Source organism: Hylobates moloch, unplaced genomic scaffold (genome assembly GCF_009828535.3).
Source record: "Hylobates moloch isolate HMO894 unplaced genomic scaffold, HMol_V3 SCAFFOLD_10, whole genome shotgun sequence".
Taxonomy (NCBI): domain Eukaryota; kingdom Metazoa; phylum Chordata; class Mammalia; order Primates; family Hylobatidae; genus Hylobates; species Hylobates moloch.
Genome location: NW_026652285.1, coordinates 85,240,783 through 85,268,607, shown reverse-complemented (window position 1 = coordinate 85,268,607; position 27,825 = coordinate 85,240,783). Strand labels below are relative to the sequence as shown.

Here is a 27,825-nt window from a genome sequence, read left to right as displayed (position 1 = left end):
TTAATAGAGGGGTAGATACAGCTCTTCTTGTTTTCCTTCTCCTGTCACCATTTTCCTCACCCAGTAGCCAAGAATGTGGAAAATTAAACTAAAAAATGGAGTTTTCAGAAATGGAGTAAGGATCCCACAAGGTAATTAACTGCCACCGCCATCATCCCTTTTTATTCTCTGTTAACAAGCTGGAGCTGATGATGGTTCTCTTGTTCCTAAGAACCTCTCAGAAAGGAAAAAGAAGTCAGCTCAAGAGCGTTCTCAGGCCGAGGAGGAGATAGATGAAATTCGCAAGTCATACCAGGAGGAACTGGACAAACTTCGACAGCTCTTGAAAAAGACTCGAGTGTCCACAGACCAAGCAGCTGCAGAGCAGGTAATGGGAAACTGAAGCACTTTGGAAAAAGAGGGAAGGTGTGAAGGACTCAGAGAGAAAAGCTTCTGGTTTCTTCCTTACCCTTTAGGATGACATTTCTCATAGCTGATACTCTCACTTTGGAGAAAGGTAGAAAAAGTAATCCAGATATGTGCAGGAGAGCCAGGAATCGAATGGAGAATCTTCTTTCTTTTTTAAAGCTTACTTAATATTTAATTACATAAGTAAAAATGAAAAATATTTTCCTTACAAAAAGATTCCAAACATGATAAGGCCACAGCCATCAACTGTCGGACACCATCCTTCAGGCACATTATCATCCTTGAAAAGAAGGGATTGATTTAGGTCATCAGGAAGGGAACCAGGGATAGTGGCAGGACACAGCTGGATCTCTAGTTCGTGCAACAGCAATCTTTCTCATTGTAAGTTTAAAATTTATATGCATACGTATAGAGTGCATTGGTGCCCTCAGTTTGACCACCTCTGGGAATTTTGGTGAAAAAAAGTTTCTGAACCTATAAAGCTTAGGGTTCAGACCCTGAAAAGCAATGATCACATGGCCCTGCCCTCCAGGGACCTATCTAGATAGGCACACTTTTGTCTGCTTGGAGTACCTTTTGGAGTCCTGACAACCAATGACATCTTAAGAAGTGCATTTACTTTAAAAGTAATGAGAATCTTTTAAACAGTTTCCCAGTTAAATCTGGGCGGTTAGCTTATTCTTTTGCTTTTTGAAAGATGGGTTTCCCTAGGTGCAATGGAATCTCACTCCCCCACCCCCAAGGATGATATGGTCATTACTTTCTCTTGGCAGCTGTCTTTAGTACAGGCTGAGCTACAGACCCAGTGGGAAGCAAAATGTGAACACTTGCTGGCCTCCGCCAAGGATGAGCACCTGCAGCAATACCAGGAGGTGTGCGCGCAGAGAGACACCTACCAGCAGAAGCTGGTACAACTTCAGGAAAAGGTACATATTTTTCTTGAGTCAGACAGTTTAGGCAGCCCAGTTAATTTGAGGCAAGCAGGCTGTTTGAGTCCTGTCGATCCTTCTGGGCCTAAAAGTTATTAATAGCTAGAAGACAAAACCACACTTGTTTAGCTTGTCAGTTATCTTTCACATACTTATTTGGGGTGATAGGTCAGTGACCTGGAAAAAGAGAAAACAGCGCTAGCGTTCTGGAACATGTTTTCCATTATTATTGGATCCTTCATTTATTAAGCAAATATTTATTGAGAGTCAGTTGTATTCCATCCAGTGTGTTAAAGGAAGTGCATACAAGGAACCCTTCCCTCACGTATCTCACAGTCAAGAAAGGGAGACAAAGAAACAAAGATAGGCGTTAAGTGCTATGGGGCCCAGAAGAGGAAGTACTCAGGACAGCTGGGAAGGTTTCCCAAAGGCGGTGACATTTGAGCAGAGCCAAGAAGGACAAATAGCTTTGGTAAGGCAACAAAGGAGGCAGAACATCCTGGGCAAAGGCACTGAGATAGGATGGAGACTGGGGTGTGGTGGGATCATCAGGCCTGAAAAAGAAAGAGATGGGACATGGCTTAGGGTCATGGTATGAAAGTCCGTATTCGAGGTCAGTTTCTTTCCTTAAAGTGTCCAGTTGAAAACTTTTGGCTCATAGATCTTGGATGCAATCTTGCAGACGAATGAGTTGCTGTTAATGCTGAATGTTTATGTCTAAATGACTAGTTATTACCTACCCTCCTACTCTTTTTTCATTATATTTTTGACCTGATTAGGAACAAGGCAAGCAACCTTCTTGGGAAAGAGAAAGTGAAGTTTTGAGTTGAAATCGAATGATGAGGAGATAGAATTCTCTGAGGCAGAGGGTCTTGGGTGGGGGCTGAGGGAGTGGACACCAGCAGACCTAGGTGAGGTTAAGACTTGATGTTTAGAGATTCTGGAAAGGATGTGGAGAAATAGGAACACTTTTACACTGTTGGTGGGAGTGTAAATTAGTTCAACCATTGTGGAAGACAGTGTGGTGATTCCTCAAGGATCTAGAACTAGAATTACCATTTGACCCAGCAATCCCATTACTGATTATATACCCAAAGGATTATAAATCATGCTACTATAAAGACACATGCACATGTATGTTTATTGTGGCACTATTCACAAAAGCAAAGACTTGGAACCAACCCAAATGTCCATCAATGATAGACTGGATTAAGAAAATGTGGCACATATACACCATGGAATACTATGCAGCCATAAAAAAGGATGAGTTCGTGTCCTTTGCAGGCACATGGATGAAGCTGGAAACCATCATTCCCAGCCAACTATCACAAGGACAGAAAACCAAACACTGCATGTTCTCACTCATAGGTGGGAATTGATCAATGAGAACACTTGGACACAGGGCGGGGAACATCACACACCAGGGCCTGTCGAGGGATGAGGGACTGGGGGAGGGATAGCATTAGGAGAAATACCTAATGTAAATGATGAGTTGATGGGTGCAGAAAACCAGCATGGCACATGTATACCTATGCATCAAACCTGCACATTGTGCACATGTGCCCTAGAACTTAAAGTATAATAATAAAAAAAAAGAATTTGAAACAAAATTGTCTTTTATTATATGCAAAAAAAAAAGAGAGACTTGATGTTTGGGGTGGTTCTCCTCCTCTTGGGTTTTCTGACCTTCACCTGGTAATCCAGGTTCCTGAGGCCACAGCCACAGTCCGTTTGTTTTGCAGTGTTTAGCCCTCCAGGCCCAAATCACAGCTCTCACCAAGCAAAATGAACAGCACGTCAAGGAACTAGAGAAGAACAAGTCCCAGATGTCTGGGGTTGAAGCTGCTGCATCTGACCCCTCAGAGAAGGTGAGCTGGTATTTCAAAGGAGAAGCAAGCCATTTATATCAAGCATTCAGAAAGAACGTGGCCAGTATGTTGTGTTAGTTGCTCTTTTTCTAACTTTAGTGATGTTTTACTTGTCTGGTGACTTTAAAATGAACCAGATTTGGTGTTTGTTTGAGACGGAGTCTCACTTTGTCACCAGGCTAGAGTGCAGTGGTGCGATCTTGGCTCACTGCAACCTCTGCCTCCCAGGTTCAAGCGATTCTCCTGCCGCAGCCTCCTGAGTAGCCGGGACTACAGGCACGTGCCACCACACCCAGCTAATTTTTGTATTTTTAGTAGAGACGGGGTTTCACCATGTTGGCCAGGATGGTCTCGATCTCTTGACCTTGTGATCCGCCTGCCTCGGCCTCCCAAAGTGCTAGGATTACAGGCATGAGCCACCATGCCCGGCCCAGATTTGGTTCTTGAGTTTAAGGAGCTTACAGTCTAGTGGGGAAAACAAACAAATACATACTTATATATTAAGTGGCAAACCCAAAAGAACCCTATCTTTCTGAGGTTTTGACAGGTATAGGAAGGGCCTCTAACCACAGAAGAGGAATGAGGCTTGGGGAGTGTGCCCAGCATCCACTGGCTTCTGACCCTTAGAGCCTATGGCAGCTCCTAGTGGTGCTCACAGTGGGAGGGGGACATCAAGAAATGGTCTTTAAGCAGTCTTGGGCACACAGACCACAGCTTGCCTGCCCTTGATAGGTAACTCTTATGGCTAGCCCTTCTGTCAAAGTGCTGCTCATTATTTAATATCATCCTCTCCACAGTGACAGCCTTCAGTGTCTCTGCTTATGACCAGCGGTATCCCAGTGTAGAGATCTAAGATGGCTTCATTTTGGCCTTCCATACACCTCTCTGGAATTTAATGCATCCTTTAGTGACTTGATTTTGGCAGCATGTGTTTTGATGTTCACACAGGTCAAGAAGATCATGAACCAGGTGTTCCAGTCCTTACGGAGAGAGTTTGAGCTGGAGGAATCTTACAATGGCAGGACCATTCTGGGAACCATCATGAATACGATCAAGGTACAGCCAGCCAGCTGTCGTTTGTTTCGTCGTAATGGGCATTTATGTTGCTTAAGTACCTTCTAAGGGATCATGAATAAAAAATTGTTCAGAGCTGGCACAGTGGCTTATGCTTGTAATCCCAGCACTTTGGGAGCCCAAGGTGGGAGGACTGCTTGAGGCCTGGAGCTCAAGCCCAGGTTGGGCAACATAATGAGACTTTGTCTCCACTAAAATTAAAAATTTTTTAATTGGCCGGGTATGGTGGCGTGCACCTGTAGTCCCAGCTACTTGGGAGGCTGAGGCAGGAGAATCACTTGAGCCAGGAGTTCAAGATTACAGTGAGCCATGATTGCCCCCGACTGCACTCCAGCCTGGATAATAGAGCAAGGCCCTGTCTCCAAAGAAAAAAAAAAAGAAAATTATTCAGGACTGTTCCTTAGTAATCAGGATGCCTAGAGTGACTTGACAGATATGGTCAGCCTCTTTTAACAGGAAAGAAGCAACATCATTTAAACTAGATGACCAGTAGTGTTAATAAGAATTAGGAGTGGCTACTGTGTTCCTTTCAGTGACCATCTCCTCCTTGGTTTTTGAACAGATGGTGACTCTTCAGCTGTTAAACCAACAGGAACAAGAGAAGGAAGAGAGCAGCAGTGAAGAAGAAGAAGAAAAAGCAGAAGAGCAGCCACGGAGACCTTCCCAGGAGCAGCCAGCCTCAGCCAGTTCTGGGCAGCCTCAAGCACCCCTGAATAGGGAGAGGCCAGAGTCCCCCATGGTGCCCTCAGAGCAGGTGGTTGAGGAAGCTGTCCCGTTGCCTCCTCAGGCCCTCACCACTTCCCAGGATGGTGTACACAGAAGGAAAGGGAACTCAGAAGCGGAGACACTCTCAGAGATAAAAGATGGTTCCCTTCCACCCGAACTGTCTTGCATCCCATCCCACAGAGTTCCGGGGCCCCCGACTTCAATTCCACCTGAGCCCCCAGGCCCTGTATCTGTGGATTCTGAGTGTGAGGAGTCACTTGCTGCCAGCCCAATGGCAGCTAAGCCCGACAACCCACCAGGAAAGGTCTGTGTCAGGGAAGTAGCACTAGATGGCCCGCTACAAGAAAGCTCCACAAGACTGTCCCTGACTTCAGACCCCGAGAAGGGGGACCCACTGGCCTTAGGGCCTGAAAGCCCAGGAGAGCCTCAGCCTCCACAGCTCAAGAAAGATGATGTCACTAGCTCCACCAGTCCCCACGAGGAGCTGTCAAGCACAGAGACAGGTTCCACAGTTGCAGGAGCAGCCCTCAGACCCAGCCATCATTCCCAGCGTTCCAGGTATGTTCCTCTGAGCACTGCTTCAGGGACAGGGTGGCTATCTGTGGTGAGTGTCTGTGTTTTTTCCAGGGCTGGCAACTCATCCCTCAGAGACTAATTTACTCATGTCTTTATTCATTAGTTGATGTATTAATTCAACAACACCTACCAAGTACAAGGCTCTGTGGTAGGCACTGCAGTAGTGTGGTGGGCCCTGTGATAGTGTGGCGGGCACTGTGATAGTGTGGCGGGCCCTGTGGTAGTGTGGCGGGCACTGTGGTAGTGTGGCGGGCCCTGTGGCAGTGTGGCGGGCCCTGTGGTAGTGTGGTGGGCCCTGTGGTAGTGTGGCGGGCCCTGTGGTAGTGTGGCGGGTACTGTGGTAGTGTGGCGGGTACTGTGGTAGTGTGGCGGGTACTGTGATAGTGTGGCGGACCCTGTGGTAGTGTGGTGGGCAAGGCAGGTTTGGTTCTTGAGTTTAAGGAGTGACAGTCAAGTGGAGAAAACAAATACATGCTTATATATTATAAAGTATGATAAGTCCTTTTAAAAAAGAAACAGCGTGCTATTCTAAAGGAGTTGTTCCACTTTAGATAGGGTGGCTAGGGAAGGATTCTGAGAAGGTCACATTGAAAAGATGACTCTGGCTGTAGGTTCTGGAGGGGGCCAACTGCACTAGGAGGCCACTGTAGGGTGTGGGAAGAGATGGTGGCAGCGGAGGTGGGAGGAATTCCTGAGCAGTCACCAACGCTGTTGAATTCTTACCCAAGGGCTGGCGACCCTTGTAGGTGGTGGGTACTGTGACCTGGAGCAGGAACAATAACATTTTCTATGACTTGATTTTCCTTCAGTCTCTCTGGGGATGAAGAGGATGAACTGTTTAAAGGGGCAACTCTGAAAGCTCTGAGGCCCAAAGCACAGCCTGAGGAGGAGGATGAAGACGAGGTGGTAAGGAAATCCCAGGCACTGTCAAGTCCTCACACAGCCACCTGGGGGCTCCTCCCTACTGGCTCTGAGAAGAGAAATGGAGCCTGTTGGTGGCCCACTCCCTGGACTCTGTGTGCAGGCCCCTGTGGGAGCAGGCTTGGGGCTGGGCTGGGAGGGCGCAGCTCTGTAAGCAGAGTAGGGGACGGTCACATACCACTTTACTTTTGAGAAAGAATCATAGTCTCTGTCCATGCAGGAATTAGTCCCCTCAGAGGAAGAAAGCTGAGCTGCTTAGTCCCACACTGGAATGCTAAAGCCTTAGTTTTCCCCAAATCTGCTAGGATATTATTTATATTTGAGAATTGGAAAGGACTTTGAAGATCATCTTGCCTGGCCTCCTTATTCATAGATAAAAAACCTGAGGCTCAAAATGATGATTTACCCAAAGCCACAGAGTGAGTTAATGGCAAAGCTAGGACTAATCCCCAGGCTCCTGTAAAGACCTCCTGTTGCTGAGCATTTTCCACTTACTCAGCCTGCTTTCCTGCTGCCTTGTTTTGTCATCACAATATCCCTGGGCACAAAATGGGTTCAGTATTAATAGCATAGCTTCGTTTAACAGAGAACAAGAGTGAAGGCCAGGAGAGGAGGGCACTGACAGGGACTGAATTAGAACCCTGGTTCTCACATCTGCTGTTCCCCAGTGTGCTAGGTCACAACTGTTCTGGCTGTCCCTAGGTCATTTTGACTGCTCTGAAATGCATATGGAGAACATAGGTGGGCTTCAGGCTCAGTCCATCTAAAGGACAGAAATATGAGGGTGAATGGGGCAAATTTTGTCCCCTCATGTATCAGCCAGAGTGGATTTTGCCTTTTGCCAAAACCTTGAGCAGAGAGCTGTGATGGATCTACGCTCCAGCTTGTATGTACCAAAGCCCTTCCCTCTTGCCTGTGTTCCTTTGGGGAATGTACCAGTTCCTTCCATTAGCCTTTCTTCCCAAGAGTTGAATTTTCTTTTTTCTCTTTTTTTTTTTTTTTGAGATGGAGTCTCGCTCTGTCGCCCAGGCTGGAGTGCAGTGGCGCAATCTCGGCTCACTGCAAGCTCCGCCTCCTGGGTTCACGCCATTCTCCTGCCTCAGCCTCTCCGAGTAGCTGGGACTACAGGCGCCCGCCACCACGTCCGGCTAATTTTTTTGTATTTTTTAGTAGAGACGGGGTTTCACTGTGTTAGCCAGGATGGCCTCGATCTCCTGACCTCGTGATCCGCCCGCCTCGGCCTCCCAAAGTGCTGGGATTACAAGCGTGAGCCACCGCGCCCGGCCTAAGAGTTGAATTTTCATTTGAGAATCCAGAATACCAATTCGGCCCTAAAAAAAAAAGGAAAAAAGGGAGAAAAAACCCAATTGACTATATTCTAAGTGACTGCCCTAAATATAGGTGGAAGCTTTTAATTAGCGAGTATCTTATTGGTATTAGTACCAATACTGTCAAGTTAACATGTATTTCTTGGGTACCCCGAAAAAGACTTCACAAATGTTCTCAATCTACCAATCCCAATGAGGTAGGTACTTTTATCCCATTTTATAGATCAGAGGGCTGAGGCTCAGGAAGATTAAATAATTTAACTAAGCTTATATAGCTAGTAAATGTAAAGCCAGAACTTTAGTCAGGACAAAACAGAAGCTGTGAGCCACACTTGAAAATCCTATACTGTCAGAGTTAGAGATCACTTCATTGATGTCCAGAGAGAAGTACGAGGTCTGGTTAATTGGTAGTGACATGGGATTAGCCCAGAGACTTGTGTACACATCACGCTGCCTTCCCTTTTGCCTGGCCCTGTGAAGATGGATTCTGGTTGGCAGTTGCTCACCAGAGCAGAGAATGCCTTAGTAGAGACTATTCAGTTCGTGCCTGTCTCTAGCATCAATCCCTGCTAGCCAGGTAGGTCCTGTTCCCTTGCCAATCCAGAGGACAAAAGGCCAGGAGCTCAAGTTGTGAAAAGAGTGGGTCTCTCATGGCCCATCAGTCCCTTCCACCCCACTACCTTAGCTGGAAGGAGCAAGGGTGGTGCCAGTCAGGCTAGAGGTGTGGGAGGCTGTGGCTCCGTGTTCTTCACCTCTTAGGATTCTCCAGTTGGCCAAGCCTTCAAATTCAACTCTTTTTCAAATGATGGGATCACACCTAGAGCCAGTTAGGCCACCTTAGGTCACAACAACAGTGTTCTTCCATATGTGGTTGTCTTCTTCCCAACCTCCCTTCTTCCCACTTCCTCTCACTCTCTCAGGGCTGCTTTGCTTCTGTTTCTTTCTCCTGCTCCAGTGTTTCCTCTTTGACCCTTCTTTCTCCACACAAAATGTGTAAGTTACTGCATGAGAGGAAAATCTGTCAAATCAATACATGTGCTTCATAAATAAATGATGAGATTAGCCAAAGTTCGTCTTTTTGTCTCTGTTGAAAGATTGCCTCCCTTCTCTGCCTGCTGGTCTCAGCTTTATCTGGAAGCCTAGGTTTGCTGGCCTCAGAGTTGGCCCTGTCAGTACAACCTCCTTTCCGACCCAGAGCTGGGAACAGAAGTTGGATTGCTTCCACTCACAGGTGGAAAGTCCAGTGGTGCAGGTACAAGTGAGGACTGACTGCTCTTTCCTGTTTTTATCAGAGCATGAAGGGACGCCCGCCCCCAACACCCCTTTTTGGAGATGATGATGATGACGATGACATTGACTGGCTGGGATGAAGACCCAGGAAACTGGTGCAAAGGTTTCTCTGCAACCCTTCCCTAAGCATGATTTTGCACAGCCAACCCTGGGTCTAGGCGAGCCACAGGGTGAGGTCAAGGTGAGCATTCTGGGAACAATATTTGGGCTCAGAGGGTGGGTTGGCCACCTTCTGAGCCCCAGCCCCGCCAGACCTGGTGAAGAGGATCATAACCCTGTCTTCAAAAACACTGGGTTTTCAGCAGCATGTTGGAAGAAGGACTGGTAGGTTCCCCTCCAGCCAGTCACCTGTAAGAGTCCTGTCCTCTGCCAGACTTTTTAATCTCTTCATTAACTCTCAGACTGACCTGAGAGCACTCCTCTACCTGAATCCAGCACTCAACTGTGCCCTGGCAACAAGACCTGGGCTGAGGTCTCCCTGGTAGAACCAAGGGAGATTACACCATCTAAATCTCGGTGCAGTTAACAGCCTGGCCTGTAGTCCTGGGACATGTATCTTCTTCTCTGCCTTAAATCTGATACAAGAGGTCAGTGACTTTGAAAATAAAACTAAAATAAATGTCTATAATGAAACTTGACTCAAGCCCATGGAGAAAAATTGAGTTTGGTTCCAAGGGCTATCTGTGCTCCTTTTTGGGAATCTAAGGGTAGGAGTCTTACAGATCTGGGTCAGTTAACGTGCACAAAACGTTGTGGCATATTTACTCCCTTTGGTACCTAACCCTGGAACTTTTAGGCTTTCAAAGAAAGTCACCACTGTAGTCCTAGCCCATCCCTGGGGCATGATGGTTCTCTGAGGACCAGTCCAGTCATCCTCTTGCTCCTGCAGGCTTAGTCCTGCAGTCTAGGAAGCCATGCAGAGAAGGTGGGAGGGTCCCTTCTTTCCATTGTTCATGGCACCTGAGGGATTCTTCATTTGAGAGCAGCTTCCATTCCCTTAGAACTCCTGGGACCAGGACTAATGCAGAGAACAGTAGTGAGAAAATACTTGTGGTCATTTTCTTGATTCCAGGATCTTCCAAAGATTATGCAATCAGTCTTTAAAAAAACAATAATTTTAATAAAAATGTTTCTTGATTTTAAATGTTTATAAGATAGGACTCAAAATTCCACTTCATCTGGCCTGGCATCATCCTTGCAGGCTTTGGATATGTCTCCCGTGTGCGGGCCTGGGAGGCAGTGAGAACTAATTATTTCTTTGTTGCTTAACAAAAGGCAGTGCTGTTTGTTTGGCACTTTACACAGACTGGCTTATCTCCAGCAGCCACTGCAGAAGACAGTGCTATCACCATTTTATAGAGGAGAAAACTGAGACTTAGAGAGGTGAAGTAATTTGCCCAAAGTTACATATCTAGGAAGCCTCAGCACAAGAATTCAAATCCTGGCCATCTGATTCCAGAGCCTGGGCTCTTGGCCAGCACAGCCTGACTGTCACTGGTTGGGGGAAGGGGCAGTGATGCTTTTAGAAACAGGCTTCTGGGCTCCACCTTAGATCTAAAACAGAATTTCCACCATTAATGGTAAAATAGAAAGAGCGTGATCTGCGTTCACATCCCTGTTCCACTGGGTGCTGTGTGGTGTTAGCCAAGTTACTTACCTTTTCAGCCTTGGCCCCCTCATCTGACTTGAAGAAAGGGACTTGGGGTCAGGCTGCCTGGCTCTGAATCCTGGCTCTGCCACTTTACTTAACTTCTCTGTGCCTGAGCTTCTCATTTCTTTTTTTTTTTTTTTTTGAGACGGAGTCTCGCTGTGTCGCCCAGGCTGGAGTGCAGTGGCACGATCTTGGCTCACTGCAAGCTCTGCCTCCCGGGTTCACGCCATTCTCCTGCCTCAGCCTCTCCGAGTAGCTGGGACTACAGGCACCCGCCACCACACCCGGCTAATTTTTTTGTATTTTTAGTAGAGACGGGGTTTCACCGTGGTCTCGATCTCCTGACCTTGTGATCCGCCCACCTCGGCCTCCCAAAGTGCTGGGATTACAAGCGTGAGCCACCGCGCCCGGCCTGAGCTTCTGATTTCTAAGATGAGGACAGAAATAGTTTCTGCCTTGTCATGAAGATTAAATGAGTTAATTTTTGCAAAGTGCTTAGAAGACTGCCTGATACAGAATAAGCACTATATAGATATTTGTTTGTTTTTGAGTCAGAGTCTTGCTGTGTCGCCCAGGCTGGAGTGCAGTGGCACCATCTCGGCTCCCTGCAAGCTCCGCCCCGCTGGGTTGATGCCATTCTCCTGCCTCAGCCTCCCAAGTAGCTGGGATTACAGGCGCCCACCCCCATACCCAGCTAATTTTTTTATTTTTAGTACAGATGGGGTTTCACTGTGTTAGCCAGGATGGTCTCGATCTCCTGACCTCGTGATCCACACGCCTCTGCCTCCCAAAGTGCTGGGATTACAGGCGTGAGCCACCGCGCCTGGCCAGATATTTGTTAAATTAAAAAAAATTTTTTAAATTAGGAATTTAGGAAAAACATCACCTTTTGTGACTGGGCTCTGAAGAGTGAAGCAATGGATTGCCTACTAGGTCTACCCATATAATCACTGTTTCTAAAGCATAGATTTTTTTTTTTTTTTTTTTTTTTGAGATGGAGTCTTGCTCTGTTACCGAGGCTGGAGTGCAGTGGCACAATCTCGGCTCACTGCAATCTCCAGCTCCCAGGTTCAAGTGATTCTCCTGCTTCAGCCTCCTGGGTAGCTGGGATTACAGGTGCCTGCCACCGCCTAGCTAACTTTTGTGTTTCTGATAGAGATGGGGTTTCACCATGTTGGCCAGGCTGGTCTCGAACTCCTGGCCTCAAGTGATCCTCCTGCCTCGCCCTCCCAAAGTGTTGGGATTACAGGTGTAAGCCACCACGCCCGGCCTCTAAAGCATAGATTCTTAAAAAAAAAAACAAGAAAAAAAAGAAAAATTAAGTCCTCTACACTATAAAAACCACAAGTGTCTAACCACATTGAAAGAGACTGTCAAACTGAAGAGTTTGCCAATTATCCATGGAGATGCCCATCTCTGCATACCACAGGGGAGGGAGCATTAGCTGGTCAGGACTTAAGAAATGGACTGTTGACGATCCATCAGCGAGAACACACCTGCTCTACAAAATCTTAAACTTATTGAGACACCAGGCAGCTTTCCAGTTCCCTGCAAACATGGGGGAGTGCCCTGATCAGTCCTAAAGGTGTGACATACTCTACTTTCTAGGGCAGTTATTTCTTATTGTAAATTAGCTAGTGGCTATTATATTTGCTTCTGCCTGCAGGGAGAGAAGATGCTAAATAATTGTGCCAACACAGGTGCTTATAGTCCGTGTGACAGTTACTTTTCTTATAGCATGTACTCAATTAATACTTGTTATATGAATGAAGAATGACTTGCCTCAGTTGGCATTCTGGAGTGTCTACCTGGGTGCAGCATTTCAGGGCTGGGTTTCCCTGAGCAGAGTTGTCTTTGTAGCAGATGGATAGACTGTCCTCAGACAGGCTTATAAAGAGCACTACCAGCTCTATTAGCCCCACTCAGCCCCTGCAGTTGTTAAAAGGGTTCATGTGCTTTCTGTTGGAATTAGGAGAACAGAACAGTCATAGAATAATATTTAAAAATACATATTTACTAAAATGTATTTGTTTTTAATTCCCAAAGCTTACAACCATCTTTCTATCTAGTCTGTGAGGTATTCAGTATACAGCAGTGATTTTCTCTCTTCCTTTTTTATAAAGTGAAGAGGTTCAACTATCCAGAGAGTCCCATCTAACTTAAAAAATGTAATGGCTTTGGTTGGATTGCATCTTCAGTCAGTACCTGCCATGGCTTAATCAGTATTTTAAGTGACTGAATCATGTTTCCCCACCAGATCATTACGAGTAAGCAGTAAGTAATAAATAGAGAACATTAAGTATTGAACATTATTAGATGCAGTTTTTTGTTTTGCATAGAAGAAAGATGAGGATAAAGGAGGGCATTAAGGCCATGAAGAGCTTCCCAGACATCCACGGCCATCAGATGATCTTCTTCCTGCAGGCAGTGCCTTCTGGTGGAAGGAGCTCAGTCTACCAGAGAAGAAACCAGGAGCCTGAAGGCAGTCCTGTGTCTCTGCCTTTAATCAGCTGTCACTTATTCTCCCCACAAGAAAGGGAAATAGGTCTCAGCAGCTGCTGCCATCCATCATGAATAAAATGAAACCATTTCATTAAAAATTTTTTTGTATGAATGTGCAAAATTGCCAACTAGGAGTTCAATGGGAAAAATAAAAAAAACTTAGTTTGTCAACATGATCCATAGAAGATATGATCTTCATGTGTTCCAAAGGCAGAAAGGTGAGAAAAAGGATCTAGCTTGGTCTCTGTCTGTCCCTCAAAGACAGAAGAGGTCAGGAAGTCCAATGAGCGATGCTCCTGTAGATAAGGCACAAAGCAGGAGAGCTGAGGGTGTCCAGGTTCCATGCCCTGCATCACCAAGAACCCTTCTCCCTGGCTTGAAATCTTTGGAAATTCCTGGTTTGAGTCACAGAGATGCATTGTCATGGGCTCAGTAACCCTGCCACCCCTGTTCTCTCCATTCTCCCTTTGGTCACAGCAGCCATCTTAAGACACAAGACCATGCCTGGGCCCTATGCAGGCTGGCCGAGAAGGAAGGTTGCTGCAATGGCCTCCGAACTCCAGGGACCAAGTGCTGGCTTCAGCTCAAAGTTTCCAGGGGCTGGGAATAAGGTGGAGGAATAGCCATCAGAAGAAAGGGCAGTTGGAAGTATAGTGTCTGGAAGAGGGGGCCCCGTGTCCCTCCAGCTTCAGTGCCTGCACATTCCTCACCAGCTAAGCTGTGCTGAGAAGTGGGTAAGCTAGGTAGTAGCCCACAGCAGAGCCCAAGACCACACCAAGGAAAATCCAGGTGTTGTAGGACATTACGGCCAGCATGATGAAGTAGCCGATGACCACCTGGATGACATGGATTAGAGACTGGCCAAAGTGACACAAATACCACCTAGATAAAAAGGAGAAGCAAGTTAATCCTGGTAATGAGCTGGTAATGAGGAAGCTGGGAGTTGATATCAGGGAGTAGAAAGCTGTTGAGTTACATGAACCGATTATTTATAATTTGTATGCTTAACCCAGGAGAGATTTCTTTCTGCTCTCCCGCCAACCCCCACCCCCAGAAAAAACTCAAGAGATTTCTTTTTAAAGAGACATATCTTCACTACATTTGGTTCCGAGCTTCCTGGCATCCTAGGCAAAGGGGAAAATGAGGGTATCTATAATCTGTCTTTCTGATAAGGAATAAGAGAAAATCATCAGTAAGGCGTATTTCCCCCCTGAATCTACTTTGGGAGGCAGTATGACAATGGAAAGAAAAAGCATGGTCTTAGGTGACATTATCAGTTCCTAGACCTGCCTCTAACTAAAAGTGGCCTAGACAAATGTCTTAACCTCTCTGAAAGTAAGATTCCTTATCAGTAAAACAGGAATGAGAATACTTCCCTTGTAGTGCAGTTGTGAAGATCTGAGACACCCATGTAGAGTGGCTAGTGATGGAATGGGCAGGCTTATTAAGCACAGGTGAGGCTGGGGCTGGACAGAGGGCAGAACAGGGACCCTAAGTGGTTGCCTGATTTGAGTAGGAAGGGAGGAGAGGAGAGCTTGTCATCCTCCTCCCACCAAGTGGGATACATTGCTTCAGGACAGCTGCAGATCCCCTCCTGGATATGGGAGCCTAGTGACCCATGGAACTGGTGAGATTTGGGGGAGGGTGGGTGGCCACCTCAGTTGCTAGATAGGGGCCTGCATCTGAAGATCACAGTTCCCTAAAGAAAGCCTTCTTAGCCTCTCAAGTGGCTGGCTGTTCACAGCGAGTGCTGTGGCCTGGGCATCAGGAGACATGAGCTCTAGTTCACTTGGCTATGTGTAGCCACTTTGGCAAGTCCTGGTCCTTCCCTGGGCCTCGCTGTCCTCTCTGTGAAGTGGGGCTAATGCTGTCTGGGCCAGCCTGTCTCTCAGGGTGAATGTGAGGCCTCTGCCCCTTTCCCATACCCACTGCCTGTACCTGTGGTGGGTTCTGCCAACAGGGGATGAATCTGAGCATGCAGAGTCCCCGTCTGTCTCTGTCTCTGCGATGGTCTGCTGGCTGATGGAGGTGGGCAGGTTCACCAGCAGCTGGTTGAGCAGCTTGGCTTTGCCCACCTTGATGCCTTCATACAGTACAGCCAGAAGCAGGAGCACCAACACCGAAAGGGCCATGCCTGTCAAAGGAGGCAGAGTTGTGGAGACAGGGCCAGGCCAGTACTGTTTCCCTTCCAGCACCTCCACCTGTTCATGGAATCCACTCCATCCACCTCTCTCTTGCATCTTCTTCCCCACCCTTGCTGAGCTCCGAACTTCTTCACTGTCTTCACCAGACCTTTCTTAGCTGGAGTGTGACTTTGAGATCAGGAAGAGAAGCCACCTGAAAAATCCAGGGGCTGAGGGTGAAGAAGCCATGTACCATCACCCCACCCACTCCCCCGGCAGGCTGCACAAATCTGTCATGACTTCTTGTTAAGCGATGAGTACTGCAAGGTCCTATTTATATGTAAGTATGCAAAAAATGTCTGGAAGGAAAGATAAACAGCACAAGAGTAACAGTTATCTCAGCAAAGTAGGATACAGGTGGTTTTTATGTTCTTGCCTAACTTTCTAAGGTTTCTTTTATATATATTACTTTTATAATAGGGGAAAACCCAATAAATTATTTTACAGAAACTATCAAGTGCTTATTAGAGCTGCTGTGTAAAATTAACTGTTAATTACTACTTTTGTTTCACTAAAAGGGATAATAAGTGGTCCAGCTAAAGTATTTTACTGGACTCTGCGACATAATAAGATATATATATCCTGTTTCTGCCCTGGTTTCCTGGCACACGACTTCTAGAACCCTTGGAAACTCTGAAGTGGTGTCTTTTTATATGCTAATGAGATGACTGATGGATGAGGCTCCTGGATGGGCTCTGGATAGGGGCTGGTTACCAGGGGAGCCAACCTTGTGCTTGGAGGTTGGCACTTTCAGCGCCAGTCCCTACCTCTGGAAGGAGAGAGGGACTGAAGGTTGAACTGATCACCAGTGGCCAATGAGGTCATCAATCATGCCTCTATATGAAGACTCCATAGAAGCCCAAAAGAATGCAGTTTAGATAGAAGGAATAAGTTGTTGTATTCGACAGTACAGTAGGGAAATTGTAGTTAACCATAATTTATTGTCTATTTCAAAATAGAATTGTAATGTTCCCAACACAAAGATAAATGTTTGAGGTGATAAACACCCCAGTTACCCTGATTTGATCATTACATATTGTATATAGGTATCAAAATATCACATGTACCCCAAAACATGTACAACTATTACATATGAATAATTTTTTTAAAAGGACAGGATTTGAAAAGCTTCCAGCTGCTGAACACATGGGGGTACCTGGAAGGTGGCAAGCCCAGGGAGGGTCTGGAGGCTCTGAACCCCTTCCTACATGCCTTGCCCCATGCATCTTTTCCACCAAGCTACTCATTGTACTTTTTTTAGATGGAGTCTTGCTCTGTTGCCCAGGCTGGAGTGTAGTGGCGCAATCTTGGCTCACTGCAACCTCCACCTCCTGGGTTCAAGCAGTTCTCTTGCCTCAGCCTCCCAAGTAGCTGGGATTACAGGCACCTGCCACCACACCTGGCTAATTTTTTTGTATTTTTAGTAGAGACAGGGTTTCACCATGTTGGTCAGGCTGGTCTTGTACTCCTAACCTCAGGTGATCCACTTGCCTCGGCCTCCCAAAGTGCTGGGATTACAGGCATGAGCCACCACACCTGGCCCATTTGTACTCTAAGTGTTTCCTTGAGTGTTGTGAACCATTCTATCAAATAATTGACCCCAACGAAGGCGTTATGGGAACCCTGATGTATAGCCAGTTGGCCAGAAGTACGGGAGACAAGCTGGGACTTGTGATTGGTGCCTGAAGCAGGAGGCAGCCTTGTGGGACTGTGCCCTTAACCTGTGGGATCTGCACTAACTCTGGTTAGTGTCAGATTTGAACTGAGTTGTAGGACACCCAGCTGGTATCAGAAAAGTTGTCACTGAGGGAAAGCCTACACATCTGGTCACAGAAGTGTGTTCAGCGTAAGAAAAGAAAAAACAGTTGGGTTTTTTTTCCCCACAGGCTCCCAGGAGAAAATCATCTGACAGATGCAGGTTTTTAAAACATAAAATTATAGGTAATTTCACGTACATGGTGAAACTTCAAACAGTGCAAAAAAGAATACAATGAAAATTCCGGCCGGGCATGGTAGCTCATGCCTGTAATCCCAGCACTTTGGGAGGTCGAGGCGGGTGGATCGCTTGAGGTCAGGAGTTTGAGACCAGCCTGGCCAACATGGTGAAACCCTGTCTCTACTGAAAATACAGAAAAATTAGCTGGGCGTTGTGGTGCATGCCTGTAGTCCCAACTACTCGGGAGGCTGAGGCAAGAGAATTGCTTGAACCTGGGAGGTGGAGGTTGCAGTGGGCCAAGATCGCGCCAATGCATTCCAGCCTAGGCGACAGAGACTTCATTTCAAAAAAAGAGAAAAATCAGTTTTCTTCCCACCCCAATCTCCCTTCACCCCAATTCTCCTCCCCAGAGCAACCTCTGTTATTCAATGTATATATCAGCCTCTGTCCAAATGACAGCATCCTATCTAGGCATACTGTTTTGCATTTGACTTTATCATCCAGTTTTACCTCAGTTCACACAGAATTTACCTTTTCCCCAGTGGCTTCATCATATCTGTGATAGATTATTTTTCCAAAGACAGCCACTCCAATATATCCTACCCCACATCTCCTTATGATGTCAACACTCCTGCCATCAAGCGGTGGGGTCTGTGTTTGTTCCCTCTCCTTTAGCCTAGGAAGACCTTCATGACTGCTTCAGCCAATAAAGGTAGAAGTAATGCTATCTGATTTCCAAGGCTAGGTCTTGAAAATCCCACGTACTTCTACCTTGTTCTCTTGCGACACTCGATCTTGGAATCTAGCCACTCTGCCACGAGGAAGCCCAGGCCATAGGAGATGCCACATGTAGGTGTTCAGCCAACAACTCCAGCTGAGGTCCTAGCTAACAACCGGTATCAGCCACTTGGCATGAGAGTGAGGAACTCTTCCAAATGACCCTACTTCCAGCCACTGTCTGACTATACTGCATGAGAGACCTTCAGTGAGGACCACTTACCTGGGTCCAGTCAACTCACAGAACCTTGAGAGAGAATGATAAAATGACTTGTTTTAAGCCACTGTTTATTCAGCAATAGATAACAAGAAATGGTAACCCATTGTAGGGATGACCATAATTTATTTAATCTGCACCCACAATAATGGGCATTTGGGCTGTTTCCAGTCTCTTTTTAAGATGCAGTTATTTAAGTTGAAAAATAACTTCTTCATGAATTAGTGACAAACTCTGCCTTTTCAAACCAAAGGAATATTCTTCCCTTTCAAATTGGTGTCTCATCTCCAGCAGCTGCTGTGGGCTTCTGAACTGGTGCAGAACAATGAACCCTGGATAAGGGAGGTGCCAGGTGGCACCCAGAGGCCTTGATCTAGTTGTGGCTCTGATGCGTACTTACTGTGTGACCCTGCATGAGTCTCTCTTCCTGTCTCTGGGCTTTAGTTTCTTCCCCTGTAACAGAGGGAAAAGCTGCCTCCCTGCCTCTCGGCCTTTGTGAAGATCAGTAAGATAATGGAGCCCTTTGCGATCTGAAGGAGAGTGGTTACAAATGGAATTATAAATGTGAAGTTCCTGCTCAGTGTTTATGCCAGAGGAATCAGCCTCACTTAAATGCCCACAGAGAATCAAGAGAACCCAGATTCTCCCTTGCCTAGTGCTACAAGGCTTTCCAAGCTACAAGTTGGAGCTCCCCAATTCTTACCAGCAGGACTGTGGACACTCCAGAAATCAAACAGAAGCACCGCTGTGTCTGAGAAGATGAAATGCATCTGAAAGAGAAGGGAATCTGCATCATAGGGGCACAGGGCAGTGGATGTTACAGTCCTTAATGCTCTCCAGCACCTCCTCTGGGAGCCCAGAAAAATGGGGTCACTGGAAGTGCTGGAAGGGCCATCAGAAGTCATCAGGGCCAACTGAGGCCATAAAGAACTGAGACTTGCCCAGTAGGGTCAGCAGCAGAGCTATAATTGAGCTTGCCCTGCTCCATATGAGAATAGAGGTGTGGGAGTGCCCATCCTCGCTGGACCAACTGGCTCAGGATGTGACAGTGTCCTCAGACTATGTGGGGATGTCCCCTCCATGCCTTCCAAGTGCAACTGCCTCTTCTTACCCCCTGGGACCCTAGCCGTTCTGCTGCAGCTCCAGAACAGGTTCCCGTGTGATGGGAGCCTGGAGTCCTCTTTGTCCTGTTCAGTCTAGACAGATCCCACAGTGTTTATCGTGCAGGGGCCCAGAGGCAGCTGTCTTCACTGTACTCCACATCTGTCCACTCATTCACTATACATTTGCTGAGCCCAGTTCGTGTGCCCAGCATTATGGAAGTAGGTTAATGTCTCTGACCTTGGTGAGTTCACAGCCTTACAGGAAAGACTGCAGGTAAAAGCAGTGGCCATGCAGTGCCTGTCAGATGCCTGTTCAGAGGGTGCTTGCTCCACCTTGTGTTCAGGGTGGCATCAAGGGCTTTTTCTACATCATCTCATTTCATTGTCACAACAGTCCTCTGTGTGACAGGGACAATTAGGTCCATTTTACAGGAAGGAAAGTTAGGGAAACTAGCCTTAGAGAAGTAATTTGCTGGTGATCACAAAGCTAGTAAGTTGGCAAACCTGAGTCTAGCTGGATTCCAAAGCCCTGGACATTCCAGGACATGGTGCTTCCTCCCAGTCTCCAAGAAAGGAAGGTATGGTGGGAGCTGGATGGTGAATTTAGATGCCCACACCAGGCTTAAAGACTGTTTGGAAAGATGAGGGCCCAACAGATCTATCAGTTAGTTCACCCTCTCAGGGAAGTGAAGGCCCCCTCTGGTCCCCAGGTAAGCCCTCAGCTAGCACAAGCAGTTCTGCAAACACTGTCAGTGTTACCCAGCTAAGGAGGTCCTGGCTGAGTTGTAATCAGCTAGTGGAAGCCTTTGCCTTCTAAGACAATGGCCAAATATTAGAATCCTTGAATCTTAGCACTAGAGGTATCCTCAGAGTTTTAGTCCCATGGCTTTCAGGTTTCTTCGCCAGGGAACACTAGCCAATTTAAATCTTTCTTCTAATTCCATTATATAAAAACACGGGGCCCAGGGTGGAGAGGGGAGAGAAATATGAGCTCTGCTGAAACTCAGTTTGAAAAATGCTGATCTGGCCCAACTTGAGTCCCTCTCCACCCCCTCTCATTTCCAGGTGAGGAAAATGAGTACAAAGAGGGAAAAGGATTTGCCCCACTTCCTTAGAAGTGGGTTACTCTCAGTTTGTGTTCAAGGGAGGAAGATACGGAGTGAGACTGTGGGTTCTTGTGAAGGCTGTGGGGGCCATCAGTTCTTACAGAAAAGGAGTTCCGGCGGAGGCAAACATCACTGGAGGGGTGGAAGGGTAGGCAGATTTGATTAGCTGCCATTTTGTCAGGAAGCTGTGCCATGTGGGTGTCTTGTAGCCTCCCGGAAACCAGAGCCACAAACTTCTGCTTGCAGATGACAGCCCTAAACCACAGGCCTTGCATGTTCTAGTCGTCTCCAATCCTCCCCCTCTCAATAGTTAGGACCAAAGGAGATGGTAAAGAATAGTAGACTGAGTCCAGGATTTGGAACAAAACAGATTTGTTAACCAGGGCCTCTCTCTGGCCTCAGTTTCCTCCGAAGGGAGCTGGGGGAAAACTCTGTAAATCCATCCACACAAAGTGACACACAGTAAGGGCTCAATAATCCCAGTGCCTTTTTTCCCATACACGTCAAAGCTGGAGGGGTATTTCTCAGAAGTGTTCCATGGGAGAAGCACAGGATGCTAGGAGGTACTGGGAAAAATGGATTCTATGGTCAAGGGAGTTTGGGAGAGACTGGAATTAGACAAAATAAGGTTTAACAGCTTTCTGCACTGCCAGAAGCCTGTACCTAGAACTCTCTCCTCTCCTTTTTCTCTTGCTGAGTGCCCTGTGGGAAAGAATCTCATAGACTATCCTCTAGGAAGTGCTAATTTAGAGCAACCCTCTTTTTTTCACACTGAGAGGGAAATGACACTGATTATTCTGTGCCAGGCACTCTTCTAAAAATGTTATATGTCTTAACTCACTTAATTTCAAGAGAGGAATTATTATTCTTAGCTCCATTTCATAGATGGGACTACTAAGGCAGAGAGAATTTAAGTAACTTGCCAAGTTGCTAGCTAGAATTTTGCCTGGGTGGGCTGGCTTCAGATTCTGTGCTCCTAACTGCTCTCAATGCAGCTTCTCAGGGCGGCACCGGAAGTCCGAGGGGCAGTTGTGACATGCCCAGGGTCACACTGTGAGTTGGTGGTAGCATCAGGACTGGATCCTGGGTCTTCTTACCAGGCCCTCATTTGGCAAGAGAAAAACAGATGCTACAACACAGAAAACAGCCCACTTTCTTGTGCAATACTAGACAGAGATGAGGGCTGTGCTGTCTTTCAGTTGTTTTAACATTTCAGGAAGATATGCAAACAGCAGAAGAAACTGATATGGCCACTTTGGAACAAAATATGGGAAGAAATTGGGGAGAGGAAGGAATGTATGAGAAAAAGCCTCTGTGCAATTAGGACAATCATGCTTAGCTCCCGAAGGATGTTCAGCAAGTAGCTGGCCCATATTTCCTGAGAAACATAAAGAGTGCACCTTAAATAAAGGAAACAAACAAGGACCAGTCTGGGGATGGGAGAGTAAGACCAGAGCCCAGGGACGACAGCGGACAACAGGATGAAAAGGCAAAGAGGATAGGGTGGGAGGGAGGACACTGGAGCGGATCACAGGTGTGGATGACGATGCTGTTATAGCTGGATCCGCAGAGGCAGAGTCAGTCCCGGGTGAATCACTGGGAAACCACAGGCCAATCATGAGCTCCACACTGGCAAGCGGCTTAGTGTAGAGGGACAGCAGCAGCTGCTTAGACTCCAGGGCCTTATTAAAAGTACAGATTCCTGGGCCTCCTCAGGTCCCTAAATTAGAGTCCAGGGTCAGAGCCACAGGAGATAGGGAAGACATAGTTTTTAACCAGCCCCCTTCAGGAGATTCTGAGGCTCAGTTCACTTTGTTGCAGTTTGAATAGAGGCAGCAAGGCTAGTGGTTAGGGGCACGGTCTCTAAAGCTGCACTGCCTGGATCTGCCTCCCAGCTCTGCCAGGAACCAGCTGCGTGGCCTTGAGCTGCTGACACGCAGAAAGCCCCTTGTGGACCTCAGTCTCCTCGTCTGTAAGATGAGGACACGACTCTAGGAACCCTTTCCCTTGGTTTGGCCTCACTTTCACAGGCTCCCATCTTGAGCTCTATCTACTCTTTTCCTGAAACCTTGTAAAAGAAAAAAGTGCTAGCCTGGGCAACACGGCAAAACCCTGTCTCTACAAAAAATACAAAAATTAGTCAGGGGTGGTGGCATGTGCCTGTAGTCCCAGCTAGTTGGGAGGTGCTGAGGTGGGAGGATCACTTGAGCCCGGGAGGTGGAGGTTGCAGTGAGCCAAGATCATGCCACAGCACTCCAGCCTGAGTAATAGAATAAGACTCTGTCTCAAACAACGACAACAACAACAACAACAACAGTGAGTGTGCCTCTGTTTCCGGGTTGGATGGGGCACCACATCTATGCATCTCCTCTCAGATTTGGACGCTGCAGCCTGAGGTTTGGTAGACAGCTGGGACTAACCTAGCTGTTCTACTCCCTACACTCAGCTAACATGCCTTTCAGTGACAAAAGGGGTCTGACTTGTGTCACCAACCCCTGCCTGCACCTACCCAGGGACTGGGCTTACTGGAGACCGTGGAGCCGCAGGACAGAGAAAGAAATGTGAAAGCATCTGATTGGACAGAACAGCCACATAGCTCTGTGTCTTCTGAAGGCCTGCATGTGCCTGCACCATGTTCACCTTCCATTTATTATGTGTCACTCCCTGTGACATCTCCGCAGGTGCCTACTATTATTAACCTCTTTAACAAGGAAGGTACATAAAAGCCCACTTATCTCCCCATGGTCACTCAGCAATCAGGTACCCAGAGCCAGAGATCTTTCTGGAAAGCCTGTACTGGTTCTCAAACCTTAGTGTACTGGGTGTTTCTGGGACAGGTGTTTGTTGGGGGTCACACTTTGAGAAATCATAGGAACCATGATGGTCTCCCGTCAACCAACAGGGACTGGTCAAGTAAATTACATGAGAGCCTCAAAATGGAAATCTAGGCGGTCACATCACAACATGATAAAAATCATGTTGAAGACTTTTAAAAATGTTGAAGAGTTTAAAAATAAGAATAGCTTTTATCCCCCACCCCCAATGGCACTAGCTCAATGTAAAAAGCTGACACAGTACCGAAAAGAAAATAAAAAATCATTTTGAGTCCTACTACTCAGAGATCTCTCCTGTTAGGCTTTCAAAAAGAACATTTGTTGACACAGCAAAATGTTTACACAAGATTGATATACAAAACCAAACAGGTACAAACAATACTGTGAAACTCCATTTACACGGGAGATGGCCTCATCCTCAGCAGAAGCCTCTAGCACCATCTCTGCCAGGTGGAGGTAGGGGTGATGCCCATCACCCCTTCTCCGCGTCCATTTGGTAAAGCAGATGGTATGAATGGAATGTCCCTAGAGGCTAATTAGTCAGGGAGTTGCCATAACTGGTTTCCTTCTATCATCCTTGGGCCTGGGCCAGTTATCTTAGGAGCCCAAAACAGCCCAGACATGTTTTGCCATAGACCTGAACACCCACAGAACAGTAAGAGTAATTTGAAACATTTCTTTTTGTTGTGCTAGGTCTGTGCAGAACCTGGCGATACAGAGATGAATGGGACAAGTCTTTGGCCCTTAGGGAGCTACCTGTCTATGAGGGGGAACATTAAGTGAGCAAATAATTACAATAGGGTGTAGGTCAGAGAAAGGGAGGCACAGTGGAGGCTCCCTGGGGGTGCTGGGGACCAAGCCGCCTGAGAGACACCTGCCCTGGCCAGAGAGCAGTTGGCTAGGACAGTTCTGAAGCCAGAGAAGCAGGAGACAGCTGGGAAGATGAACTGTATGGTGTGTTCAGAGCTGGAAGTACCCACAGAGTCCGAAGCCCCAGAGGGACAAAGACTCACCTGTCACTCAACCCTTTCTACTTTTGCCTTTTTGCTAGAGGAAAAGACGGAAATCAGCACACCCTGACTTGAGAGAAGCGATCTGGGCTGCAGTTTTCAATTACAGGGCTTTGTGGTCAGATAGGCAAGGGGCAGGGCCCCAATCTTGTTTTCCTACTTGGGATGAATCTTGGCCTCTGACAGTTTAATTGATTTGTGCTTTTTTCAGGGTGGGGCTGTGGTGAAGGAGGGAGCAATCCCTGGAACTTGTTTTCTTCTATATGTTTTCATTTGGGGTTACTTACACTTTGAGAAAAGCTTCCTTATTTGTAAACAAGGGTTGGGAAGGAGATGAAGGTCCCAGTGCTAGGCTGACTGGCTGGGGAACTTTTGCAAGTGCTTTCCATCTATTTCCCTTTTTAAAGGACGGCTGATCATTTCACTAAATGGCCTGTATAGACTTCCTGTATCTTTTTTGTTTTTTGTTTTGTTTGAGGACGTCTGGTTCTGTTGCCCAGGCCGAAGGTCATGGCTCACTGCCGCCTGGAACTTCTGGGCTCAAGCAATCCTCCTCATCCTCCTGCCTCAGCCTCCCGAGTAGCTAGGATTACAGGCGCCTGCCACCACTTGTGGCTAATTTTTGTAGAGACGGGGTCTAGCTATGTTGCCCAGGCTGAGCGTCCTGTATCTTAAATTCTATGACATTCTTCATGGGATGAAGAAAATGATATGACTTCTTCAAAGACGAACGAGTCTTGCAAGCTGTCGTTCTCTCCAGCCCAGGTGAACCCTACCAAGAAAAACAGCTTGTCCGAAACGCTGTTTTCTGACTGAAAGTGTAGGGAAGCTGGAAAGTAGCTGGTTCTGTTTTATTCCCCGAAGAATCAGGCTACAAACTTGACAAGAGCAGGGCCGGGGATGGGCGCTCGGTGTGCGCGCGGGGCTGCGGGCTGAAATGCGCCGGGGGTTTCCCTTTCGTGGAAGCCTTCCTGGAATCTCCCAAGGCGCTGCCCTCCGCCCTGGGGCGCCGGCCAGAGGTCCGGGGCTGGGGACCCCGGACCCAGCTGTCTTCAGCCACCGCGCCCCCACTCTCAAGCCGCGCCACCGCGGGCGCTCGGTAACTGCTCGCCTAGCCGGACTGCCTCCCAGCAGGAGGGACAAATAAAGAGGAAAACCACAGAGCCACCGCAAACTGTACCTGCCGCGTCCCCCCAACCCTGTTCCGGCTGTTGGCAATGCTGCCAGCACACCCCTCACCAGCCCGGGGCCAGCGGCAGCGAAGATTCGAGGTGCCGAGAGGGCAGCTCCAGGAGACCCCGCCCCAACCGCCCACCCTCTTCACTGTAGCGCCCGGCTCTTACCGCCATGGTGAGTGCGCGGGGCGGGCGCCAGGGCCGCGTCTGCTCGCTCGGGTCTCCTCGCTCCGAGTCAGTTCAACAGCCGCCGCCGCCGCCGCCGCCGCCGCCGCCGCCGCCGCCGCCGCGAGAGCGACCCTGGCTGCACGGATCACGTGGTCCGGGCGAGGCGGCGCGCGGGCGCCTGGGAGTTGTGGTCCCCACACGCGCCCTACTTCGGCGTCCTCGGGCGCGTCCCCTGGCCAGGACCCAGGCACTGCGCCCCAGGTTCCCAAGGGCTGAGGCTTGGCGTTCCCGGAGTCGCGAGCGAGAGAGACCACCTGCTGCCCTCTATCTTCGCCCTTCCTGTTTTGCACTTGGCTTGTCTTGGCGATTATGAGAATGTTTATTGCTCATTGTAATAAACTACCCCAAGCGTAACATATATTGAGTTGAAAATGGGAAAGTCCGTGCTATGGACACAATAGCAACAAATTTAGAGTAAATTAAGTCAATTATGCCCTAGATTTTTAGTGTAGTCATTACAAGATAATTACATTTTTCTTTTTAAAAAAATATTTTCCAATTTGATAAGCCAAAAGGAATACACCCGTGTAATTTTGTTTTTCTTTGATTACTAGGGTAGTAAACTATTTTTCTTACTGGTACTTCCATTTCTGTGTATTGCCTGTTCATTTCACTGATCCAGTTTTTTGATGGGGAGTTTCTTGTAGGGTGAGGGATTTTTAATGGTTATTGATTCTTAAGCATATTTAGGAACCCTTTGCTAATCAGCCTATGAGTAAAGAGGCTCTTCAGAGAAACCTTACTAAGGACAGTATTAGCAGAGACCTTGAGCCTGGAGCTGACCTCAGTTCACATCCATACGCATCAACTATTGGCTTTGGGACCGTAGGCAAATAGCTTACATCTCTGAACCTCAGTTTTCTGGTCAGTAAAATGAAAATAATAAAATCTATGTCATAGAGATTAAAACATACATGCTAAATTATCAGCATGTAACCTGGCAGTGAAAGCTTGTTCAGTAAATGGTAGAATCCTCAGGGTCACACAGCTTTTTTTCTTTTCTTTGAAACAGAGTCTCGCTCTGTCGCCCAGGCTGGCGTGCAGTGGCGCGATCTTGGCTCACTGCAACCTCCATCTCCCGGGTTCAAGCAATTCTCCTGCCTCAGGCTCCCGAGTAGCTGGGACTACAGGCGCGCACCACCATGTCTGGTTAATTTTTGTATTTTTAGTAGAAATGGGGTTTCACCATATTGGTCAGGCTGGTCTTGAAATCCTGACCTCGTAATCTGCCCACCTCGGCCTCCCAAAATGCTAGGATGCTGGGATTACAGACGTGAGCCACCTCGCCCGGCGCACATAGCTTTTAAGATTCTCAGTCTGAAAGCTAATGGGGGCTGGGAGCGGTCAGGGACTGGAGCAGCTTCAGGGAGAGAACATGGGCCGTGGCACTGTGATGGGGCTGGAGAGGGAGAGCTGCTGCTGTCATGGTTTACTGGGCCATGGGGAAGCACTGGGGAGAAGGGCTAAGGGTATCTCTGAAGCATCTGGGTTCCAAGAGCTGCGGAGGGCTTTGGGTGTAGCTTTTCACCTCTCTGGGCCTTACAAGGGAAGCAGGAGTAAGATAATCTGACCTTCACATAAGTGGGCTCCGGTGCACCCCACTCTCCCCACCTGCATTGAAGAATCTGTAACACAGCTTTATTCATTTGACTGTTTCTGTTGGCTTTGTCACAATCTGATGACCTTTACACTTACTTCTAACTTCCTCATGGATGTTTTGGTTACAACACTTAGCCAGGGAGTCCCCTAAAATGCCCCATTTCTTTCTGTACCACCAGAGGCACTCCTTTCCTGTCCCCCAGGCAGTGAGCTTGTTGCAAACCATGGGATCCTAGATCATAAGATCACAACACAGCCACCCAAGCCTGAGTCCATGGCAAGAGATTCTTTCTGGATTCTGTGTTTTGACAGCCCATGACTCCCCTCCTTTCACGGAGCAATAGCCTGTTGTTGTCTTTCCATCGCACACCTAGACCCCCTGAG

At 47.5% G+C, this 27,825-nt stretch overlaps 2 protein-coding genes across 10 annotated transcripts in view; one reads left to right on the top strand and one right to left on the bottom strand.

Moving 5' to 3' along the window:
- FKBP15 (FKBP prolyl isomerase family member 15) overlaps nt 1–13,243 on the top strand; it is a 60,676-nt gene extending 47,433 nt beyond the window's left edge. For 3 of the 5 annotated variants that reach the window (XM_058445068.1, XM_058445066.1, XM_058445069.1), the window contains 8 exons: nt 212–367; nt 1,182–1,334; nt 3,080–3,205; nt 4,154–4,261; nt 4,842–5,563; nt 6,391–6,487; nt 9,123–9,707; nt 13,111–13,158. In XM_058445068.1, coding sequence (XP_058301051.1) covers nt 212–367; nt 1,182–1,334; nt 3,080–3,205; nt 4,154–4,261; nt 4,842–5,563; nt 6,391–6,487; nt 9,123–9,200 — 1,440 coding nt within the window. In that variant the 3' untranslated portion in view covers nt 9,201–9,707; nt 13,111–13,158. Of the gene's footprint in view, nt 1–211; nt 368–1,181; nt 1,335–3,079; nt 3,206–4,153; nt 4,262–4,841; nt 5,564–6,390; nt 7,464–9,122; nt 9,708–13,110 lie in introns of those variants that run through there. The other 2 variants (XM_058445067.1, XM_032164903.2) reach the window with 2 other exon arrangements.
- On the bottom strand, nt 12,770–25,902 carry SLC31A2 (solute carrier family 31 member 2). 5 transcript variants are annotated; one of them, XM_032164909.2, is made up of 4 exons: nt 25,783–25,902; nt 19,090–19,156; nt 15,212–15,407; nt 12,770–14,155 (listed from the first exon to the last, which is right to left on the bottom strand). In XM_032164909.2, the coding sequence occupies exons 1-4, from the start codon at nt 25,786–25,788 to the stop codon at nt 13,987–13,989; spliced, it is 438 nt and encodes a 145-aa protein (XP_032020800.1). In that variant the 5' UTR covers nt 25,789–25,902; the 3' UTR covers nt 12,770–13,986. The 5 variants fall into 5 exon arrangements, with proteins under 5 accessions (XP_032020800.1, XP_058301055.1, XP_058301054.1 ...); XM_058445072.1 differs by lacking the exon at nt 25,783–25,902 and adding an exon at nt 25,620–25,634; XM_058445071.1 differs by lacking the exon at nt 25,783–25,902 and adding an exon at nt 24,727–25,107.
- Between the last annotated feature and the right edge of the window lie 1,923 nt (nt 25,903–27,825).